At 51.3% G+C, this 21,873-nt stretch overlaps 1 protein-coding gene across 4 annotated transcripts in view; it reads right to left on the bottom strand.

The window, feature by feature from the left end:
- FRMD5 (FERM domain containing 5) overlaps positions 1 to 21,268 on the bottom strand; it is a 127,191-nt gene extending 105,923 nt beyond the window's left edge. For all 4 annotated transcript variants that reach the window (XM_076348174.1, XM_076348176.1, XM_076348175.1 and 1 more), the window contains exon 1: positions 21,136 to 21,268. In XM_076348174.1, the coding sequence (XP_076204289.1) occupies positions 21,136 to 21,237 (102 nt within the window). In that variant the 5' untranslated portion in view covers positions 21,238 to 21,268. The remainder of the gene's footprint in view (positions 1 to 21,135) is intronic.
- Between the last annotated feature and the right edge of the window lie 605 nt (positions 21,269 to 21,873).

Genomic DNA, 21,873 nt, shown 5'->3' with positions numbered 1-21,873 from the left:
CACCCGTCACTCTGCCGACTGCATCGGGAGCTGCTTCAGAGGGCGGCAAGGGAAGGGCTGGGATCTTTCCCCGCTCCGCAGGGATTGCATAAGCAGCCGGCTTTTGTCCTCAGAGCTGCACAGCCGGCAAAGGCACGTCAAGCAAACTGCGCTCGATCCTCTCTGACAGCTTCTTCCTGAAGAACAACGGTCGCGACGTGGCTATTAAGCCTGATTTCTAATACGGACCTTTATTTTAAAAAAGGTTGTGCAAAATAATATGCAACGCTGACAGTCCAGGACTTCAAAATCCCATCGCTCGTGTTAGCCCAGGGCAGAAACATGAGCAGAGCACAAGGTACCATGTGAAGGAGCGCGTTCCCAAATCACCCTCCTGTTCAGATTCTCTGATGTCTGATAGAAAGCTTTAACCTGCAGCCACTGACCTCACCGAGGCCGGCAGGAGGGGGGTGGGTTTATATGAGCACTTTATTGGCTATAGCCACGCTTGTTAAAAACAGAAATATGAGGAAATCCTGTCTCCATAAAACATGAGTTATGGCTTTACAAGCTTTTCCCCTTGTAGCAACGCGCTCACATACCTGGGGCGGCGGTAGAACCCAAAGCTGGAGAGGTTATACCCCAGCATCGCCGTGTGGGAATGAAACTGCAGATATATAAATCTGTCTGTAATTGTGGAAGTACATTGGAGACTGCGATAAAGAAGAGCCACAGGATTACACAGGATTGGGAAATGCATTGTACTCTAAGATCAGCACCTCTGCCTTACAAAAGGCAAATTGATTCAGACAAAAATGTTCTAAGTGGTTTATATTCTTAACATGTTATCAAATTAGTTACAAAGATGTAACAGTGGTAGATGTAATTTACCTATTTCATGCAAGCACTAGATACTCTACAACACGGTAAATTGATTTACCGTGTTGTAATGGGAGGCAAAGCAGTATTACAAGAGATTATTTATTGACCCAGAGGTAGCAAACCATCAGCAGGGGAAAGGTGGGTCCGTCCCCTCCCTGCCTGCTCCAGCAGCCCCCTGGGCTTTGTCAGCCAAACACACCCTATCTTCAGCTCTTTCCTACAAAAAGGTAATTACCTTAAGAGCTCATTACGACTACAGGATGTGCAATTATTGCCTGGAAATAATGCACTATTTTTAGCACATCAGAGTAAAAAGTGGCAGATTGACAAGAATTATCCCTCAAGCAGTAAGGCAACTGGCTTGTTAAAACTGACTTTTTTTTTGCTAGAAAACAAAGCAGAGCAGGTGGGGCACCACCAGCAGACCTGGTGCTGGGTCCGCTGCTGCCGACCATCCTCTCATGCATCCTGCCCCAGTTCCCCGGCTGGTGGACACACCTGGGCTGGGGATCTACTGCTCTGCCTCTGGTTCTTCTGCCAAGTCTTCACGTGTACATAGGTTACAGCAACCCCTTCGTGGTCCCAGGGCCACCCTGGCCGGGTGTCACATCTCCCTTCCAGGGCTGGTGTGGAGCCACGTGTCCCCTGTCTGCAGTGACAGCACCCTGGAGTCACCTATCCCGACGGAGCAACCCTGTCTCCTGCAGGGATCCATGCAGAGATTGTGGGTGCCCTCAAGACCTGGGGAGGGAAATGGTCTAGTCTTGCCTTCCTGGCAGCCACCAAAATGCAAAGACAAACGGCCACATGTCCAGGGAGGCAAGGACTGAGGATGACCCCAGGAACACAGTCTGGTACCCAAGAAAAGGAAGATGCTCGACTGGACACTCAAAACGACAAATATCCCAAAGATGCCACTCAGGTCTCTGGGATTTCGCCCTGTGTCTGAGGAGACCCTTTTGAATATCCTACTGCTCCTATTGCCTGTTATGGACGTCGTCCCAATGACAAACGCCAGGGTGTCATCCTGCACCAGCCTGGGGACGGGCACATGAGCTGAACATGCTGGCAGCTGTGGTGGCCACCACACCGCCCACCACAGACCCCGATGGGGCAGATGAGGCTGCCCGGGGCTCGCTGCTGCCCAGGAAGGGACCATGGGGATGGTCTTCCCAAAAAAGAAAAAGCCCTGCTTCCCCATTCCCACGGCGACCATCATGAGCACAAAACCCTCTTGTTGTGCTCCTCAGCCCCGGCGCACAACAGCCCATGGTCACCACGGACAACTGCAGGCAGGCGGAAATATTTCTGGGTCAAGAAAAAGCCCAGGAGGTGAAATGCTTGGAGATTTCAGCCTCCAAGGGAGAAAAAGGTAAAAGAAAGGGCTGATGCACAGGCAAATGACGGTGTCCCTGGCTGGAAGCAGTCAACCTCCTCAGTCCCTGCCAAGAATTCCCCTTTCTCCTCCCTTCCCCATGGGAACAGGTAATGGTCTCACACCACCTTCCCTCCCGCAGCTCCAAGCAGAGGTTTATTCATTCATGCACCCACGGCACACACATGTCCCTGCAGCCCTGCAGAGCACCAGGGCTTTCGCCACACTGATATGGCTCAGAATGGTGGCTCTCCTGCTCCCGAGCCTCGGTTTTCAGCAGGCAGATGGCACCACGTAACATGCTCCATGGAGGTAAACCTATGCTATGGACACAACAAAATGGCCTCCCAGTACATCATCCCAGGATGTGAGATAAATTCCAGCTGTGGCAGCCCCAGTGGCCACCAGCCACTCCTGGGCACAGCTGCTACCCAGCCCATGTCCTCCTGTCCTCCAGCAGGTCCTCTGCCCCACCTCAGAGCCTTGCAGGAGCTTCCTGAAAACACCAAGCACCCGGCGGAGAGGCCACCGCGCCCACAGCTGCTGACTTGATAGGGACCGAGCTGCAGCTCTGCCACGTGCACCAGCCACCCTGTCCCTCCCGTCGCTGCTCCCACCGGCTGAAGCGGCTTCAGGAGAGGTTTCATTCCATGCAGCCATCCAGCTGTGCCTTTCTCTTCCACCCCAGATCAGCTCAGCAGATGAATACCAAGACCAAAGCTATTCAGCAGGCAGCAGCTTCAGGCATGATGGAAGGGGCAGAAGTGAGGAGAGCGATGGAGGAGACACAGTGCACAGGAAAAGGGAAGATGCTGGAGTATGTCTGATGGAATCTGACATGAGGGTTTTCTCTGGGCTATCCTTTAAAAAAAATTGTTTTACCATAAAAGAAAAAAAATCCAGGCAGTTTTTAAATTAAAAAAATGCACCCCTGTGCCATTGCAGAGAGGAAGGAGGCATTAACATTGCCAGTTCTGATGACTTTTTAAATCTCCTGCACAATAATCTTAGCCCAATTTCCAAGGAACCAGCACTCAGTGGGGCCTCATGGACCACGTGCAGGCACTGGTGCCATCCCCCTCCACGCACTGGCACTGCCCCGGGTGAACCAGCAGCCCAACGCCTGCAGGATGCCCAGCCTGTCCCATCAAACCAGCACCGCGTGTCCCGGCCCTTGGCAGTGTTTCCCCACCACGGGAGGCGGAGGAGGAGGCTGCTCTCTTGGCCACGCAGGACATGACCAAAAACCAACGAGGGAGGATGGAGGGATGGAGGGAGGAAGGGAGGAGTGCTGCCTTGCAGCTGTGCAGACAAATCACCCAGCCAAATCCATCCCATTTAGCTGGGTTTTGATAGCTTCAAAGGAACCCAAAATCCTCCCAGCTGTGCTGAGAGCTGCACAGCTTCCCCAAACCTGGCTGCTGCAACGTGACAGCCCACAAAGCCCCACTGCGCCAGTGCTCGCAGCCGCAGTGACAGGTCCTCCAGCACCCCTGGGCAGGGGAAGGCGCTTCAGGAATGCAGCGAACAACAGGGTGACTTTGAGTCACTGAAGAAACATCTGAGACATCTTCTCCTCAGACTGCTTCACTTCCCCACGGGTGACAGAGAGCCAGGGGGCAGTGCGGGGGGTGGCTGGGCATGCAAGGAGGGGACTAGCCCCGCAGCCAAAACCCTCCTCACCCAGCCAGCGCCGGCACGTATCCTGCATCCCAATCCCATCTGCTGCACAAGCAGTCAGTCACCTTTGCAAGTGCTGTGCAAAGCCCCTCCTCACACTATAAAGAGCTCTCTAGGAACAGACTTTATGACTCCTTTCTAAATCTCAGCTATAAAAATATACATGCAGTGCATGGCTACCTGCAGCTACCTCCTACCAGCCGTACAGTGATGCTCTCTGGAGTTTCTCCATAAGCAATGACAGATACAAGAGCAGTGTAGGATGATGTCAAATATGCTTAAAATGTGTATGGATTACAACACCATAAATATTTTAAGGGCTTGAGTGAATCTGTTGCTAACCTTGTACCAAGCTCCACTGGCCCTCTCAGCCCTTCCCTCGGCAGTGGATGCAATCCAGGCAAAAGCATCATCTTTTTACCCTGGTGCTATCACTGTGTCTAACTGACACTTTAAATAAAGGCCAGAATAATTGTAGCACTTATAGAAGAATCAAGTGCATTCATAGCAGTCTCTTTTGGCTTCTGTAGTTTATCAGATGATTTTATTTTCCCAAACACACCTAAAAGACAGCATGCCATAAGCACTCACCCTCTTCGTGCCTGCTCTGTATAAGTGTTATTTCATGCCAGTTTGCTCACTTGGAAGAATACAGGAGCAAAATGGCACCATATTTCCTTTACCCGGCCATGGAGAAAATACCAGGAAAGTGAACGGCACAGCACCTTCAGCAACATCGACATGCCAGTGCTACCACAACACAGCACAGGGTGCACCAGCGCAAGTTTGCCCAGGAAGCTGTCACAGATCTTAAATAATTCTATCATTTGCAGACAAGCTGTTATGGTCATCAGGGACATTTTGGGTCGATCCTGGCCAACGCCGAAAAGAAACTCATTCCTTTGGAACAGGCACACTGGAGCATCCAGCAGGCACAGGATTTGCAAATCCCATACTCCAACAAGCACAGAGCATCGGTCCCTGTGCCACCCCTTGCTCAGGTCCCACAGAGGTGGGGAGTTTGGTCCCAGCCTGCTGCCAGGCAAAGGAATATATGTCCACCCACCCCTGCCCTGCAGCTTTTACCCAGGTACGATCAGAGGGACATCTGGTTTTGCCAAAACAACCTTTGCCATGCGGTATGTCATGTCACAGCCCGTCCTGCTAAGGTCTGTGTGTATGAGAGACTGGCCAAAGAGAACCGGACCTTCTACAACCATTGTAGGACGCTAAAAGAAATAAAGATTGTAGCCACAGGTATGAAAACCAGCCAACTACATCAGCCCTAAGAATGACACCAGCCAGCAGAGCCAGCACTTGGAAAACTGTGAACAGAAATAAGACAGCCTTCTAAATCATCAGCCTTTATATACTGTGTGCACAACTGCCTCCGCAAAACATATGGCAACGTCACTAGTATCTACGTACCCAGAAAAAAGCATCTCACTGCCTGCCTCCAAGTGAAGAGTAACCTTGCTTTGGCTGGCAGCGAGGTACCTGCTAAGGCATGCAGAGAACCGGCAGGGAGGTGGTAAGGAAGATGCAATTGTTATGTGCAACACTGCCAAACAAAGGAACATCGCAAACATCTCTGCTCCCCTTCAGCCCTTGGATGCACCAGTGCAATCATGAACTTCCCTTACCCCTCCCTAATTTAACAGATTCAAGAGAATCCTTCAAATATGCATTTTATTTATTATTATTGTAGCACAAAAAAATATCCAAGTGTGGATACTGTTACAAAAGCATAAAGAAAAGGAAGAAGCAGCACTGGCAGCTGCTTGCACTGCCTGCAGAACCCCACCATGCAGTATGGAGTAGGAAACCGTTTCAGTAAGGCTAGCATGAAAAAAATTATAAAAACGACTAATAGTAACTGACAGGTGGCCATAATTCAAAACACGCTCCACAGGCCCTACAGCAACATCACACTGCAGTACACAGGCAATATCTGATGCGCTCTCCTGCCTACCACCTCTGTATCTACCGCCAGCAAGTTCAAACTTAGCGAGACTGCAGAGCAAAGCTTGCATCGCATCCATGAAGCTCTCCCAGCACCAAGGCAGTTACCAGTTTAGAGCTGCATGTTTAGTTATTCCAAAAGTAAGTGCAAAGGGGCTTATGTATTTACTTCCTTCCATGTTTACTTTTGCCTGCTTCATTTGTTATTGTAACACAAGCTGGATCCTTCCCCACTTGCCTCAAGGATGTTGCTCATCAGCCGCATTTCTGAAGGTGGCCTTCACTGAGACACTGTGCTGGGACGCTCACCCTGTACACCAGCAGCAGTCCCACTGCTCTCTGAGACACATCCTGCAAGGGACTAACATCAAACGCACCCAGATGTGCCCCCCAGGGTGATTTTTACCTCTAGTGCTGAACTCCCGTCCACCCGTGAGTCTCTGCCTTTCAGAGACCAGACCCACGTGCCCTGGCACAGCACCCGGGACAGGCAGTGCAGCCTTCAGCACCGCGGAGGTTTGCAGTCTCAAAGCAGAATTGCTTCTGCTGGTCTGTTGACAGTGTTTTAAAAACCCAACCATGCCAGGACAGTGAAGTTTCAAGTAACAACTAATTTAAGGAGAGGTTTATCTGCAGTACCGGTTAATCTGAATGCATTAATTAAAGAAATGCTATTTCAGCACAATTTATTTGCCTAAATGGTGCTTTAAACCCAGGTGACCTTCTCAAGATGCTCACAAGACAAGGTTCATCAGAGTCTGTGTCTAACTTCAATGCTTCCCTACATCAGCCAGCATCACAACTATCAGCCTGCAGGAGCAGAGCTCTTAACCCCCCCAGGAACCCCCTTCCACAGACAGGGACACTTCCCATACGCAGGCGGCAGCTCCACACTTCAGTTTCCATGAACTAAGTGTCCCACTCAGATGAAACTGCAGGTTTTACAGGTGAAATAAATAAGGAACAAAGAGGAGGAACGAGAGCCCATCCATCAGCAGTCCTAATCCCCTGCACTAGATGTGGGCATCCCAGGGCATCCATCTGAGGTGAGGTTCACGGAGTAGCTCAGCCCCCTCCTCCCTCCATCGCCGGTGCTTAGGACCCGACCGATGCAGAGGGCCACGTTGGCACGGACCCGGGGAGCCCCGTGGAGGAGTCCCCACAGCCCACTGGTTGGGACAAGGCTGGATCTGGACTAACACCTGTGGGTTACAGCACCTCATTATCTCTTCCAGGGGCTGAACATGAAGTTCCAGCATGATGTCCCCAAAGCAGCAACGGGGCAGTGGGGACGAGGGCATCTCCCAAGCGATGGCAGTGTCCCCTGCTCACCATCAGCCCTGTTCCTCCGTTCCCATGGCAATCCCCGGCCCAGCCAGCTGCACCGCAACGTTGACTTTTCCTCTCTCTCCATAGAGATCCGTGGAACAAAGCAAAATAAAACAATTAGGCAGTGTCTGTGGGGGTCAACATGCAGTCACTCCTTTCAAGCTGATTTATGGTTTCCCAAGTCCCATGCAGAAGCCAACGTGGAAGCCATTCTTGGCTGCTTTTTACTCTTATCCCCGTCTCATGGAAACTGCACAGAGTGTAAAACTGCAGCCCAGTTCAACTCACCTCCTAATCCTCGCATTTATCCTACAGGCACCATGACCATCGAGCCACTGCCAACACCTCTGCCAAGCCCCCAGGGCCGGCCCCAAGGCCATGCCTGCTGAAGACGGCACTTCTCCGCAGGGGTAAGGAATAAGCAGACAAATAAATAGAGGGAATGGGAAATCTTGTGTTAACAGGGCTGGTTAAAAGAACAGCCCATCATTCCAGTTAAGGTCCAGTACTGGTGCTGGCTCAGCAAGGGAAACACCAGCACCCTTGCACTTGGGGAAGCTTTTCAGACACTGCACCTGAGTGCTGGGAAGAGCAGCCCATTTTCTAGACCCGGGGTACAACATTCATATCCATCCTGAGGAATCCTAATTTTGACTCAGAATTTAAGTCAAGGAGAACTCGATTACATGTAACAGAAAAAACTCATGGAAGGAAGATGGTGGCCTGGCAGAGGGCAGCTGGCTGCCTCCCCAGCCCAGGCAGGGTGAGGCACTCAAAATCTCTCGTGGTCTCAGGGAACCATTTAACCTGCCAGTGACAACCTCATGAAGGACACCAAAGAGGGCTGCAGAAGACCAGGGTCACCAGCTGCCACTCAGCAGCCTCCTGGCTTTCCAGCACACCCTCCCCACCCAGGCTCTCCCAGCCCCCCACCAAAGCCCCCGCTGGGGGCTAATCCCCACTGCCAGCTCCCAGCATTGGTTCTCCCAGCCACCTGTGCCTGGGATGGGTACCGGGTCTGCTGGGATGCAGAAGCCCCCGGCTGCTGCGGGCAGCTGGCCCCAGGCACCCATTCCTGCTCGAGGCTCGGTGCCTTCCCACACCCAAGGGCTACAAAGGCTTGTTAGGAAACAATAACACAGCAGATTAGTCTCAGAGAATACATTTTCTCCCTGTTCACTTCCAGGGGATGAACAGAGAACCAGAGGAATTTGGAAATTTCTGTCTTGAGTGCGCAAGGTTTAATTGCTTACATTCTCCATTACTAATGCACTCCCATAGCAAACCCCATGTCTGCTCCCTCTTCGCCCAGCAATGCAGGAACCGTAATTGAGTTGCAGCTTGGCCGTGATAAGCCTTCCTGCAGTGAGGCTCCCCAGGGACAAGCCCTGCCCCAGGTTGGAGCTGGCCCTCCGCTCGTCCCTGCACTGTCACCGATGCCAGCAGTGCTTTGGCACTGCTGTACTCTTTGCAGTTATCCCTTATGGGGGACCTGCTCACTGCTGCTGGGTTTTGTACTGTTTTGTACCCAAGAATGGATCACCTCTTCCCCAAAAATACTGCAGTTAGTTATGTTTCAGGCTCAGAATCATATGTCTGGGGGTTTGCAGGTCTCAGGTTTGTTATGGAGGAGGAGCTGTGACCACAGCACTGGTGCTCGCTGCTCAACCACGGGCTGCTGGAGCTGCCTCTCCCAGGGTCCCACACCCTGCAAAGGGCCATGGGCAGCGGGTGAGCACGACAGGAGCCGAGGACTTCAGCCTCCTCACCTGGTGCGAGACACAAAGGGTTGAGACATGCCCTGTGCTGGGACAAGCAAAAAGCTCTGCTGCAGGCTGCTCTGCTTTTCTTTTGCTTGCAACCCTGCGTTGCAAAGCAACATCAACCCTGTACAGTGAAATTATCCTCACTGCAGAAGCAACATCAATCCTATACAGTGAAATCATCCTCACTGCCCACGGCGCTGGCCCTGGCAAGTCCAGGAGCCCAAGCACCGTGCCAGGCGAATGCCACGTCCCTCTTCATGTACTCCCTGCACCCAGTCTTTCACCAATGTGTCCTCAGAGAAACTTTGCTGGAACAAGGATGAGCTATTAGCCCAGTTTTGCAGCTGAGGGAGGCTGTGATCAGGGAGGAACCGCGGAGGATTCAGAGTGGCACCCATGGAGGACCCAGAGCGGCACCCTGCCAAACCCGGGGTGCAGGGCCTGCGCTGACGCTCCCCCAGCACATTTGCCCCCCGGCAGCCCCAGGACACCAGCAGGACGTGACACGGCTCATCAGCATCAGCTCACGGACAGAGAGATTAACGGTGTCCAAAAAACACGTCTCTTTGGAAAAGCCCAGCAGAGCTGACTGAGAATTACTGAGAATTACACACTACCCGCAGAAGTTTAAAACCAAATCAGCCTAAAATGCCTCAGACATTGTTCCCCATTACACTCAATGACCTCCTCATAACAAGATGCCACGTGTTAATTAAAAAGCCCTATAAAATAGGAATGCTCTCCACTCGTTTATACTGGGAGTTACCAAGGAAAGCCTCAACCTTACTTCTTTCCTCCAAGCCCCGTTAGCTGTGTTTTTATTTAATTCTGGGGGACTTTGCCAAGGGGCTGATGTTTTAACGCTGACAGTGGGAAGCATCCTATAAGGGCAGAGAGAAATCACTGCCATCGTTATCTAAGGCACGCTACATTGGGATTAATTTTGTATTAGCATCTTATTTATGTCTAGAACAAAACCCAGATGTTAAGCTGGGGGACATGGTGCCCAACCAATACCAACGCACTGCTAAGGAGACATGCAAGATCCCTCTCACACCTGGGGAAGCAAAGCAACGCAGAATGCAGGCTGCCAGCCACCGCTAATCCCCTCAAACAGCAGCTGCCCCGAGGACCCTCTGCTTTATTCCGAAACCCCAAATGAAGAAATCTGTCATCGGAAAGCAGAAGTCACAACTGGTTAAAGCCCCGTTGGTGGGCTTAAGAAGTGGTGACAGGCTGGGGAATTATTCCCTGCAGGTTTTGGGTTTTTATATCAATGTGCAAACAAGAATGATGCAAAACTGTAAACACAGAGGTAATAAATGTAAGTGGAAGAAAGGAAGGACAGTAGTAACACGGACCTGGACCAGAAGACAGAAGAGTCCATTCTGGATCAGGGGAAGAACTTTAATACTGAGGAACAGCCCAGGAACACCGAGATTTAGGCAGGAGCATGGTCCAAAAGAGCTACCTTCAGAGTGAAGTCCGACAGTACCACTGCAAGGGCAGGAGCCGAGACTTGATCCAGTCAGCAGTCCTGATGGCGCAGGGGTCATGGGGGTCCCTATACGGATGGAGGAGGATGGCCTGGCACAGCGGGGGACATTCCCAACATCTATCACACCCCTATTGCCCTGATCCTGTCTCACCGTCGTCTCCAACCCCAGCCCTACTCTCTGCTGCTGCGTTTTCTACTGCCCTCACATTTTCTCTTCTCCACTTCCAATGGCCCCAGGGGCTCCTGGATTTCAGATCCCAAAGACATTCTGTTCTCATTACACATCTCCTTTGGAAAGCCATTGTTGTTTGCAAGCCAGAAATATTAGTCAGCATGCTATATAGTGCAATGCTAATGAGAATTAAATCGATTCATGAAAAGTACCTGCTCAGCATGCTTATTATCTATTTTTCAAACATAACTATATTGGATTCCAGCTTTTTTCTTCAGTCCCAATATACTGTCCATTCTATGAGTTCAGTATATAGATAACATATAGTTACAATCGCTATAAACTACCTAATCTATATATTCCCAAAGTCTCTCTCTGGCTCCAGAATGGCTTAATCAATTTTTGTAATTTTTTTATTAAAGAAAAATTTCCTATTGGCAGCTAGATGGATATTTCCTTTGGGATCCCAGCTTATGTGCCAAGCTAAAAGCCAATACGATCTGAAACAGCCCTGCAATAAACCCCTGAAAATAGAAAAACCTCATTGATATGACAGATATGCCACTATAATTAAAGTCTTTGGTAACAGACATTATGCAGCCAAAATATTCTATTTCCAGCTGCAGCATTGATCAAATTTTGACATCCAACATTAGCTAGCTGAGGTCTCTCTGGCCTCACAAAGCACAACACCACAAAGCTTTTGTTAATTACCATTTATAAAAATGCCTCATCTAGCTGGTGAGACACCGGTACCTGGTGAGTACTGACCCACCTTATTTTACCCCTTCCCGCAGCATCCCGAACCAGTCTAAGATTTTCCTCCATCCTCAGGAGTCCAGTGCTTATATTCTTTACTGCCAGATATGAAAGATTAAAATACATGCCAACCTTGACTTTCCAATGAGATGCTCAATGCAAAAAACTGGCTCTCCCAGGGAAAGAAAAGGGGTCTCAGCATAATGCCCAGCTCCGGCAAGACCACGACCCGGCTGGGAGCAGAGAGAGGCTCCCAGCTCAGAATTCTAAAGAAAATATGTTAAAATTATTGTGTTAAAATTATTAGGGTGCAGCCGGCTCACAGCTCTGAGCCCTGCAATGCTCGTGCCTCTTTGGGAGGGATTTCCTAACCTTTGCATTTTCACAATGCGAAGTACATCCTACAAACCCAGACAGGTTTTTCAGTCTGTTCCCTTGTCTGCAGAAGAGCAGTTTCCATTTACATCAACTTTCCTGGTCAAGACCAAAAACTGAACAATTTGGGAGAACAGACCCCCTGGTTTCCATAAGGAGAACTGGGATCATCCACTAATGGAAGGACAAAGTTGATCCTTGGAGCAGCTAAAAGATCCCATGGCTTAAAATAAGGCTCCGCTCTACAAACTGATTATGTAAAAATGGCACCATCTTGCTCAGTAGCACAGCTCCTGATGTGTAAGCTGCTGACTTTATTGAGTAAAATAAGATTTTACTGTATTTTACCCCTGCTGTCCCCTACAGATAACAAGCCAGAGGAAGCACGATGGCATCTTGCATTTTGTGTGTGCACAGAATAAACTATATTCCTCACGAAATTTCAGCTGCCAAGACACTTTTGCAAATGAAGACAATGGTTACCAGTGAAGGTAATCTACACAGATGGTAATTGCCAAAGTGTAATTACGAGCAAAGTACAGTCTGCATCTTTAAAACGATGATGCAGGAGGAACAAAGCACCCAGCTGCTCCCCAGGACCACGCCAGTTCAGTCCACCGGCAGTTACAAAAATCCTGGTTTTGCTTAGAAAAAAGAGCTGTTCTCCACCGGCAGTCTGAAGCACAGTTCACACAACTTCCCTCTGCACTGGCCCTTTTCAGAAAAAAAAATCAGACTCTAAGGACCAGGCGTTTTTTGCAGATATTCAGTTCAGTCTTGGCCATAATTACACAAGAGACATGACAACCTCTGCGCCGTGTGCAGGAAAACTGCCCAACCAGCCCCAAATCCCACAGGTCACTTTAGAAACAACCATATCCTGTTACATCTCACCCGGTAAATTCTTGGAAAATCAGATCATCGCAAAATCTGTGCCACAGAGTAGCGGGACAGAAAGATTGCACGCAACTGTCAAGTTGCAGCGACTTCAGACCTCACCACTCTTCTTCTCATTTCCAAATGCTACTGCATGCAAAAGGCAGCAGTTACTCCTCTGTCTAGAAATGAAAACACCGTAATGGATATTTAATAGCTACCTTCAATTGCAAGTACTCCTTGTGTGAATGTCCCACAATATACAAAATAAAAGACAGGCTTGTTTGAATAGGAGGCGTGTGGTGGCAGTGGGGGGAGACACGTAGAATTTGAGTGTGAAGCTTAAAAATATGTTTTCATTTAAGATGGTCAGGTAGGCACGTGCCCACCAGCCCGGGAATGGTTTATGGGCAGTGATTTCATGCACGCACAAACCCCTGAATGACAGTGCCGCATGGAGACGATGGAGGAGAACCATCTCCCGACCAGCCAGGGCAACCGCTGCCCCAACCCCGCTGCCGGCACAGACAGGCGCAGAAATCTGGAAAGAAAGGTGCTTCCAAACACTTCCTTTTCTGGAGACGAAGGAGCTGATCTTTGGGATTTGTGCAGAAGAGCCGGCACATCTCCTGCCCCACTCCTGCCACTGCCTGATCCACCACGCTTCTGCCCCCACCACCTTCCAGCACCCCTGAACACAAACCACACAGCCAAATACACCTCTGGGGTGACATATTTAATGAGATTTCATTTCAATTTTTTTTTTTTTTTAACAAGCAAAATATTTTAAACATAGATAAAACTGTCTAATACCCACATTTTTATTTTCTAGAAGCGCCAGCATTTTACACACCGACAGAGCACGACTCAGCGAACTGATGGTGACACGCAAAGGCGGGGATCTTCACTCTGTCATTTCAATCCACTCGTTGCAGTGTAACAACAAAAAGCTTGCGTGTCCATGAGTCCCAGTGAACACGTTTCCACGTGGGGCCAGCTCACATGCCCCTGCCCTGCAGTGCCCTGGACACTGCCCTTCGTGCTCCTCTTCCTCACCATGCAAAAATGCCCTGGCAGCCGCAGGGCTCGTGCTGGGAGTTGCTCACACCTTGGTCCACGCTGCTCCATCCTCCGAAAGGCTGCTCTCGCCCCCCTGCGTATGCCCTGCGGACCTTGTGAAAGCAGGGCTGTGACTGCAGGAGGTTCGGCTCGGGGCATTGCCCAGCCTGCAGGAATGCTGTCACATCAGCCCATGGACTTCAGAGCTGGTTTGACAGACCATCACCTCCTAAAGAAAAACCTGGCTTGTGTTTCATGCTCAGAAGATACCCCTAGGTTTCTGTATAAATGCAGATGACCATATAAACCCTAATTCCGATGTCCTTACTTGTGCGCACGGAGTCTTCTCACTTCTTCAGACCTTTCTGAAAATTCACCCCATTTCTTCCACATCTCCTCCTTTGTCCTGGTGCTCAGAGCAAAGCAACCTTCGCTTCAGCCCGGCCTCCCCCAGCAGTTTGCTCTGTAGCCCTGGGTAGGTCTGTAGCTGGTTATGCAGTTCTGTAAGGAACGTAATAAAACCAGACTGTACCAGCTAACAGCACCTTGTGCAAAATTAGGGTTGGTTAAGATGTTGCCGTGCTTAGGTCAAAGCTCCAGAAAATGTTCAAAGTATTAATTCCTCTCTGTCGTGACCGAAGACAGTGGGTTTGCCTTTCTCCTGGGCTCTGGCAGCAGCTGGCAGAGCTCTGCTGACATGGTGAGGGAGCACAAGCAAAAACGTCTCCTGGGATGATGAAGATGCCGCATAAATTTGAGTAGATTTTAGAAAGTCACCAAGAGCCACAGCAGCTGTAACTCTGTTGGGAATACAAGGTGGGAATCCACAAGAGGTGGCCAATGAAGAAACAAGTTAGGATATATTTTCCTGAGTTCGGAAGCTTCTAAGAGGCTGATAGGAACAACAACCAAAAATAAACAACTACAAATCCTGCCACAAGAGGGGATTTAGCCCCATCCTTTCAAACCATCCCCCCAGCCCTGGCAGGACAAACTCAGGCCCACGTATACGCACACATTAACCGTAGTGTCGCTGCACCCGTCAGAACCCCCTCCCCATCTCCTTCTTGCCATGCAAGAGCCACAGTCTCTGCAGACACTCACTGTGGATTCATCAGCCTTGCAGGCAATTCCAGATCATCAATATGCAATTGCTCTCACACTGCTGTGATAATTTACTCTGGAAAAATTTCAAAGAAAAGAATTTGACCTGAAACCTTCTTATTTGCACAAGCAACTCCAAAGCTTTCTGTAACCAAACAATAATTGGTTTTTTTGACCACAAACAAGTGGCTGATAACAGAAGCACCATTCAGTTCTCTCTGCAATAGCACCAACGTCTGACCCCTGGGCTAACAAGGTATTGTCTATTCTTGACAAAACTGATAGCAAATAAAATACAGCACTTCTCACATGGCAAATCCCTGCTTGTTCCCCAGCCTTCTCCAGTAATGCGCCATCATTTCTAACAAGTGACAGTAGCGCCATGCTTCCTCTGCTATTTGGAAACCAGGAGCACAGCGATTTCGGAGGGTTTGCTCTACAATGCCACCCCCTACTCGGAGACACAGCCACCCTGCAGAAGGACCGCTCCCATTTTGGTGGGAGCACATGCATGCTCTGCTCTGTGTGTCGGGTTGGGATTCCCATCAGTCCTGCACAAACTGTGCTCACCACAGGGTACGTGACATTCCTACAAGTCCCCCAGAAGGTTGAAGTGTTGAGCGTACCATAGGGTTTGGTTTTTCCCACTGGCAAACTCCCACCTCACATAGCACAAGACAAAGATAAGCACACACCATCCTCGAACACATAGGACCAAGTGCCTATCGGCTATCAAGTAGCTACCCCCAAGCCAACAAGGACTCCACTTTCCACAGACACACAAATTCACCCAACGCTGCGCAGGCAGAGGCAATTCCCAGTGCCCCTACCCATGCTTAGGAACCCACCTTCACACATGATGCTACACACCCCGGAGAGGACACCCACCCTACGCAAGCTGTGGAGGAGCTTCCACAGACTGATGGCATCTCCATCACGATCTTGCCCGCTACCATTGACGGCATCTCAGTGAGGGTCTTGCTCGCTGCACAGCCTTTGTCCACCTTCATACACAGCTTCCAGGAGAAGCCAACGTGCAAGGTTTCAGCGAGAAAACAGATCTGGCAGGTGTACCAACAGAGAGGGATCACAGACACTTTCGGTGCCTCTAGTCTTTTACGGGGCAAACCGAAGCATCGTGCAAGTCTCAGCTTTGCTGGAATGCGGCCACAGACATCATTCCCATATACATGATCCCTCTGAGCTCCTGAAGAGCGAGTCAAAAATTAAAAATAAGTGGGCTGCTCAAGGCACTTTTAGTATTCCCCAGACACCTTAAAAGAAGCCTCCTACTGTGCATTACCTAATTTTTACATGACAGAAGCAGAAAATTTCTTCTTTCATGATGCTATTGTACATATCTTTCTACAATGGTATTACCGTGTGTGTGTGCGCACGTGTGCATATATATATAGAAAATTTGTTTTCAACATCTTATATGGGAAAGTGATAAGCAAAGTAGTTCTTTCAGGAAACTGCCTCCTAAGAGAGGGACAGCTGGCAGTTTCACAGCAGGTAACATTGTAAAACAGGTATGAAAAGTTAACAGAAAATAGACATTTCAGCTGGTGAAGAAATAGCAGCACTAGAAATATTTTCAATGGGTCTCCATAACAACTTGTGTTTCTGCCTCCCATTAAAATGACAGTAAATATGTCACTAGTTTTTCAGTGGACATTTAGTGGATGTTTTCCTCAGCTGCCTTCTGTATACTTTGTATTTAAAATTATATACTTGGAAATAAATTTAAAAGGAAAAAGAGACCCAAGAAACTCTCAGCTTTGACTGTTACTTTGTCTTCAAACTTATTGTGCATTTCAGGCAGTTTTCTTCCAAGCCCACCAACCGTATGTATGTAAATGCTGGAGCAGGGAACGAAGGATGCTGCCCTGACAGCGTGCAGCTCTACTGAGATATAGCTGAGCAAGAATGATAGGTTTCTGTTCCAAACACATTTTTAATGCAATAAATAAAAACATTACTTTGAATAGAGTCAAGAGCAAACCAGCCAAAGAAACCTGCTGGTTTTGCTTTCACCATCCCTGGGACCTGCAGGCTGGGAGGGGTGCGATCCTGCACCCGCTGCAGCCCAGAGACTTTGCTGATGGACTTCTCCTCGCTACCACAACGCACTGGTGGTGCTGCGGTGGCTTTGCTGAAGCCTCACCAGTGCTGGACTGCGAGACCAGGTAATGCTCAGAGAGCCTGACCCGCCATGCAGACCCGCAGCCTTGGACCCGAAGGCGTTTCTGACAACACGTTTGGCATCAGTCCCTGTTCCTGCACCCCAGGTTCAGGCTGCAGGAGAGAAGGGAAGGCTCTGGGAGCAGGCATAAACTTCTCGGCACGAAGCCTCATGGTTTCTGGCGCTCTCGGCAGAAGGGAGCAACCTCCAGTGCAGAACACATCACCTGTGCTCAGGACTTCAGACAAGAGACCCCACTGTGTAAGCAGCGGTCTGCTAACCTACTTCCCGGCAAAAGCAATTGGAAACTCTCAGAAGATAAAAAGATAATGAACAAATAACCTTCACAGTAGCCAGCGCTGCAAAAACCCAAGGTTCCCCTTTGTGTTGACTGCCTGTTATTAATGATCCTGTCAGGTCTCCTAATGAACTTTGTGCTTCATGTGGAAAACGTGGGGTTTGTCCAAGAGCATAGTCAAGAGCTCGTTTTCATTTATTTCCATTCTTACGCAAGACAGTTCTTACATTCTGAATCTAAGAAACCGCATTTTTATATTTATTTTCTCACGTCTCCACGTTCTTGTAGTACTACTGAGGTTTGAAACAAAACGCCACTGTCTTTTCAGGAAAATGTTTGATGCATCAAGCAATGGCAAATCATTAATTATTTCAAACCTTTTATACCACCACTGACACCACAGTGAAGAATTTAAAACATTTCCTCAGACAAGCAGCTCAGTCACAGCAAAGCCACAGCGCAAGAGCATTGCTTCGTTTTTTCAAAGCTTGCTTTATTCTAACAACGGCTGCAAGGCTGCCTCGCTGGCAAACTGCTTCGCGTTTGTGTTTGGAGACACGGAGCACAAGGTGGTAAACATAAATTAAATATACGGCTAGACCAGACCCTTGCCATGGAGATGAAAAAAAAGCCTTTGGGAATGGCTGCCCCTCTCTGCCAGCCAAGCCGCTCCCCAGGGACGCGTCTCGGGGCAGCGACGCCCACGGGAGCAGGGACCCCAGCACCCATGGCCAGCAGTCAGCACAATGCCAAGGGATGGAGCATTAATGGGCATTGCTGCCTTCTCACATCTGATGGTCCCCACGCTGCAAACTACCACCTTTATTGCTTTAAAAGGTGCCTCCGTGGCATGTAATATTATTAAAATATCAGCTTTTCTCAGTCAAGAAAGCCCAACATCTTCATGTTCAGGCAGCTGCTGGGAGCCCCCGAGTCCCGGCAAATGGCTGAGACCTGCAGCCTTGCTTGCCGTCAGACACAGATCGTCCCCCAGAATCCAGCGGAGAGGGATGCTGGGACGATGTCCTCCCCAAAACAGCAAGCTACTGAAATATACAAAAAACCCCAACAAAACCGCTTATGGAGGTGCCAACCCAGCTGCCCCGACCCACTGCACACACTCCCTCTGCCTGCAGCAGCTCTGTCCCTCCAACACCGTCCCTGGGCCCGCCCAGGCCGGGGGACCCGGGCACGAGCTCTCCAGGCTCCTCTGCCTGCTCGGATGGGCTATTCGGGAGTGAAAATTAGGGCAAAAGAGAGGAAGGATTCATCCAAGCTCAGACAATGAACTGTTCGTTCAACATGGGAATATTACCAAAGTAAACTTCAGATAATCAAATAAAAAAGGCTTTATTTAGAAACAGAATATTCCAGTATTATCTAGCAGCACCGAACCCCTACTCACACGCCTTTATCAAGCACAGCCAGAGGTTAATTTTGTTGACAGGTTTAACCAGTGCCATTATCTCAAACATAAATAAGACCTCCTAAAATTGGCTCTGCCTCCGAGTGCTTCTTTCTCTTCCCCAGCAATGGAGAAGCCAGATGACATGTCAGACGGGCCACACTTCAGGGAGGATATAAAGCCCGTCCACATCCCCACACGCTGCCGGGGTGAGCGGCACAAACACATGGGTACAGCAGCAAAAATACACGTTACAAACTTCCAGCGAGCAGCTTCACTCCCCAGATGTGAGCCGTGATTAACAGCACTGTGTATGAAAACGATGACTTATGCTTTGGACAGTTTCTCCATATTTAGGTAAAAATAGAAATACATACATTAGAAACAACAGGCATAGAAACAGCCTGGGTGAGGAAACACTATGGATCTCAGCAAGACGTGAAATATCTGCGCTCGTGAGGGAATGACCTTCAAAACTCATTCACCGCTCACAGCCTGTATGGTGACGGTTTTTCTCACTTGCGAGACATTATACATTCCTACTATGTACACTTTAATTTTGCATGGACTATAAATACTTGGCTTATAAGGCAGCATGAAAGCAATAGAAAGCAAGTATTTAACTGGGGTAACCTTGATCGTGAGGGTTATGAGCTAATTCTTTATACCTTAGATCATGCATGCTAAATACCAGGATTCACTATTTACTATGCTAAACACAAAATAAGCCACTGAGATATGTGATCAAGTAGTATTTTCTCTTAAAAAAAAAAAAAAAAGACATGCAAAATGACGACACCTTGTTAAATTATCTTAAGGACAGAAAATCCAGATTTTTCTAAACTACCTTGCCTACACTTTCTCTCCCAAACCACAGTTTTCTATTTAATTTGTATTAAAAACAACTGCTGAGAGACGAGTTAGTTTTGCTTATGCAAAATACACTAGGTTGCCGTTATAGTTGTTTACTGGGTCACACTTTACAACCCAGGTGGGGGAGGTGAGGGAGGAATGAGCGGCATTAGCATTCTTCAGCCGTTATTTGCACAAAACACTGTATTTACCTATTTTAGACTATTTAAGCAAAAACGATGGTGGCTCCCAAAGCCTGCAGCATTCCTCAGTAACCGTTCTTTAGCATTATCATTTAAAGCATGTTTCTGCCTGTCAATGAAAATATATGCTCCCTCCTCCTCCTCGGAGTTGCAGGACAGGGAGAACTGGGGAGACCCGGGGAGACCCAGCAAAGGCGGCAAGGTGGGAGTTATTGCTATTTAAAACGTTGAGTCACCTTTACTCAAAACTCTGCCCTGAATTTTCCATTGCCTACGGACCGGGCTGAAGCCAGCTGATACCAGCAGGAATAGTTGCGAGCGCTGTAGCGTACAGGTTTTCGGCGTGCCGGCAGCCACCGGCGAGCTCCCTTGCAGAGATCACGATAATGGTAGGAATGAAGAGTAAAAGCAGCCGGAGCCAGGGATGCTCCTCTCAGCCCTCCAGTCACAAGGTCCCGTTACCTAACTAGTTGCAGCGGAGACGGTGAGCGTGTTTTGGTAGTTTTTAGAAATACGACATCCCACGGTCTCTGTGCGCTGAGCGATGGCCCCGCGCAGCCCCCGGCAGCGAGGCAGCAACCGGGCGGGGGGCGACGGCCCCGGCTCCGGCTCCGGCTCCGGTTCCGGGTCCTGGTCCTGGTCCTGCCCCGCCCGGCACACGGGGCGCGGGGAGCGGCAGATGCGCACCCCGTCCCCGCCGCTCCGGACTATTACAAAACCAAACCCCTCATTAGGGCAGAGCTGGGCGCTAATGAGGGAGGCAGACCGGGGCACCCCGGCATGCGGCGGAGGCAGGGGAGAGTCCGCCCCTGCCCAGCAGCATCCCCTGTGCATCCCTGCCCAGCAGCATCCCCTCTGCTTTACTTCGCACCGAAGTCCTCCCCGCGATGCGCGGAGCCTGCGCAGCCGGCAGAGGAGGGCGAGCACCGCCCGGCTCCGCGGGGCACGGCCGGGGCTCTCCCCGGCCCCCGGGTGGCCGTGCCGGGCTGCCCCTGCCCCGCTCCGCCTCCGGCTGCGCTCCGGGGGCTGCGGGCACCCCCGCGCCGGGAGACGGCGGGCGGCTCTCCGCGCCATCCCCGCACACCTCCGCGGCGGGGGGCGGCGGAGGGGGGGCTCGCAGGCGGGGGGCTCTGCCCCGGGGCTCCGCGCCGCCGGCAGCCGCGGCCCGTCTCCCGCACCGACGCTCCGGTCGCCTCCCGAGAGCCGGGGGGCCGCGGGCGGCGGGAGCGGGGGGTCCGCCTTTGTTCGCGGCGGCGGGGCAGGACGGGGCCGCCCCCGCCGCTCCGCTCCTTTTGTCTGCCGGCTCCGGGCGGCAGCGCGACCCCGGCGCGGGGCTGTCCCGCTCCCGCCGCCCCCCAGCCCCGCGGGACGCTGACCTGGATGGTGCAGGTGTACTCGCTGTCGTCCAGCAGCCGCACGGTGCAGTTGTACTCGCGGTCCAGGTTCCTGCTGCTGCCACTCATCCACCTGCTCAGCATCTTCCCGAGCCGGGCGGCGGGGCGCGGCGGGGCGCGGAGCGGGCGCGGAGCGGCGGGCGCTGCCGGCGGAGCCTCCGCTCACATCCCCGCTGCCGGCGCGGCGCGGTGCGGTGCGGTGCGGCGGGCGCGCCCCCCGCCCGGCTCGGCTCGGCCCGGCCCTGCCCCCGCTGCGGGCCGAGCGGAGCGGAGCGGCGCGGAGCGGAGCGCAGTACCCGTGCCCGTGCCCGGGCCGCGGCGCACGGCGGGCGGGGTGGAGGCAGGCCCGGGGGGGCGCCCGGCGCCGGCTGCGGGGGCCAATCTCGGCGCCGCGGCGGTGACGGGCTCCGCCGCAAACCAATGCGGCAGGAGCGGCGCGGCTTCGCCGCCTCCGCTGGGCAGCCCCGCGCGGGAGGGGGCTCCGCGGGCGCGGAGGGACGGGGGGGGGGGCTGCGTGCGCGGCGCCGCACCGACCGGCGGGAGGGGGCGGCGGGGTGCGGGGCTCCCCGGGGACACCGGGGCACCCTGGGAGCTGCGGGGCTCCGCTGCAGGTGTCCTCACCTCCCGCCCGCAACTTCTGCCCGGGGGCGCTGGCCCCGCTCCTCGCAGCCTGACGCCCACAGAGGGGCTCCCCCGCACCGGGGGGGCAGCGGGGCAGGG

This window comes from Aptenodytes patagonicus, chromosome 10 (genome assembly GCF_965638725.1).
Source record: "Aptenodytes patagonicus chromosome 10, bAptPat1.pri.cur, whole genome shotgun sequence".
NCBI lineage: Eukaryota > Metazoa > Chordata > Aves > Sphenisciformes > Spheniscidae > Aptenodytes > Aptenodytes patagonicus.
Note: the sequence above shows the minus strand (reverse complement) of the source record. Positions and strands in the feature narration are given on the sequence as shown.